Source organism: Eriocheir sinensis, chromosome 22 (genome assembly GCF_024679095.1).
Source record: "Eriocheir sinensis breed Jianghai 21 chromosome 22, ASM2467909v1, whole genome shotgun sequence".
Classification (NCBI taxonomy): domain Eukaryota; kingdom Metazoa; phylum Arthropoda; class Malacostraca; order Decapoda; family Varunidae; genus Eriocheir; species Eriocheir sinensis.
This window is the reverse complement of record NC_066530.1, coordinates 3,083,829-3,086,139: the sequence shown is the minus strand read 5'-3', so window position 1 is coordinate 3,086,139 and position 2,311 is coordinate 3,083,829. Positions and strand designations below refer to the sequence as shown.

General features: G+C 59.5%; 1 protein-coding gene across 1 annotated transcript; it reads left to right on the top strand.

Moving 5' to 3' along the window:
- LOC127001948 (MFS-type transporter SLC18B1-like) lies at positions 1-1,857 on the top strand. The gene has a single exon (XM_050867220.1). The coding sequence runs from the start codon at positions 137-139 to the stop codon at positions 1,541-1,543; it is 1,407 nt and encodes a 468-aa protein (XP_050723177.1). The 5' UTR covers positions 1-136; the 3' UTR covers positions 1,544-1,857.
- Positions 1,858-2,311: the final 454 nt, after the last annotated feature.

The following is a 2,311-nucleotide window of genomic DNA, read 5'->3' as shown; positions in this document are numbered from 1 at the left end:
CTTCACCGCATTGCAGTTCGCCCGGGAGCCAGGGTGGTCACAGTGGTCTCTTCCACTTGCGCCGTCCCACGCCCTCCATCGCTCAACGGTCCCGTCCTCGTCTGCCAGTTACACACACCTCACCCTCATCCTCAACATGGCTGGAAGATACACGCGTCAACAATGGCTCACTCTCATCGTCTTCGCCATCGCCGACTTCTGCAGCGCCGTCTGCGTCTCGCTCCAGGCGCCCTTCTACCCCATGATGGCAGAGTCCAAGGGCGCGACCCCGACACAGTACGGGTTCGTGTTCGGTATCTTTGAGCTGACGGTGTTCATCGTGAGCCCCATCTACGGTAACTACCTGTACAAGATCGGCCCCAAGTTCATGTTCAACGCCGGCATCTTCACCACCGCCACCACCTGCATCCTCTTCGGCTTCCTCGACCGCATCAATAACTGTAACGCCTTCATCGGCTTCTCCTTCGCCATCCGCATCGTTGAGGCAATGGGCAACTCCGGCTTCCTCACCGCCTCCTTCAGCATCATCGCGAAGGAGTTCCCGGAGAACGTGGGCGCCACTTTCGCCTGTCTCGAGACCTGCTTCGGGCTGGGCATGATCGTGGGCCCCACCCTCGGCGGCGCGCTGTTCGAGCTGGGCGGCTACACGCTGCCCTTCGTGTCGCTGGGCTGCATGCTGCTGGCCGCCGCCTCCTTCACCTACTGCATCCTGCCGTCCTACAGCGACGAGCCCAAGAACGAGGAGGTAAAGCAAGGCAGCATGTTGTCCCTCATCAAGATCCCCGCCATCGGCCTCGCCGCCTACGCCATCATTGCCTCCTCCATCAGCATCGGCTTCCTGCAGGCCACGCTGGAGCCCCACCTGCGCCCCCTCAGCCTGTCGCCTTTCCAGCTTGGGCTCATGTTCGTGCTCAACGGCGCCACGTACGGCTTCTTTGCCCCGGTGTGGGGCTTCCTGTGCGATAAGATCATCAACCCGCGGTTTGTGGTCATCTTCGGCGCCTTCGTCGTGATGACGGCCTTCATCCTCATCGGGCCGGCGCCCTTCCTGCCCATCCCCACCACGCTGCCGATCTGCATCATCGCCCTCGTCCTCCACGGCACCGGCTTCGGCGCCGAGCTCGTCGCCACCTTCACCAGCGCCCACCGCGATGCCGTCAAGAACGGCTTCCCCGACGACATCTCTACCTACGGCCTCGTATCCGGCATGTGGACCTCCACCTTCGCCCTCGGGGCCTTCATCGGACCCTCGGCCGCCGGCGCGCTCTTCGACTGGGTGGGCTTTAGCTGGGCGACGGTGGTCGTGGTGGTGCTGCACCTGGTGGTGGCGGTGCTCTTCATGTTCAACTTGTGCTGCGAGGGCCAGCGGCGGCCCGGCAGCGGCATCTACACCAAGATCCACCACAGCCTGGCGCAGACCGACCCCGAGAAGGCGACGCTCATCACCGGCGCCGACAACAAGACGCCGCTCATCAGGACCGTCTCGGACTCCTCATACTTCAGCGCCACCTCGGACTCCTCGGAGGAGTACTACGTGTACTGAGGCGCCGCCGCGAGAGGGGCCGCCCCCTCGGAGACCAAGTCATGCCGTGACGCCTGACGCCCGGCGCAAGCGGCACGCCACCCCACCCGCCGGCCCGGGTGTGGCTCCGGGCAGGGTGCGGGAGGAGGGGTGGGCGCCCCTCCTCCCCGCCCCCCGGTCCCCACTACTTCTACTACTACTGATGGTGCTCAACCCGCTCAAGGCTCAGTATTGACCTAGGTTGTTGTTGTTGTTTACCCGCGACTTTAGTCACCGCGGGAGCGTGTTTCTAGGTTGTGTGTAACTTATAAATGAAATGAACAGAGATTTTCCTACCATGACTTTCATTCCCCAACACTTCTGATCACCACCACCTGCCCCCCAACTCCCCTCCTGCCCCCCAGTACCTTTCCTACACCCCCCCACCTGTCCCCACAACCCGTCCCCTGGAACAAGTCCACTATTCACCAGCAAGGACACAATCATGACAGCACTCAAGGCAGATAGACATGCAAGTATTTTTTTATGATAGTTTTACAATAACGGACCAATGAATAAAAGGAAGGAAAATCAGCTGCTAACACGAGGAAAAACTCGGAAAAAAAGGAAATTTGGTGTTAAAAAAATATTATTCGGAGGCCTTTTGGCAATGTCGAGGCCCTCTGAGGAATATAAGAAAATAAATTACTATTGGTAACTAATATGACTTTTAAATTACCCCTGTACTACTGATATGGAGGACACACACACACACACACACACACACACACACACACACTAGCCTGAAGG

Coding starts and splice junctions, on each gene's coding strand:
- LOC127001948 (XM_050867220.1), top strand. CDS start 137: ATGGCTGGAAGATACACGCGTCAACAATGGCTCACTCTCATCGTCTTC.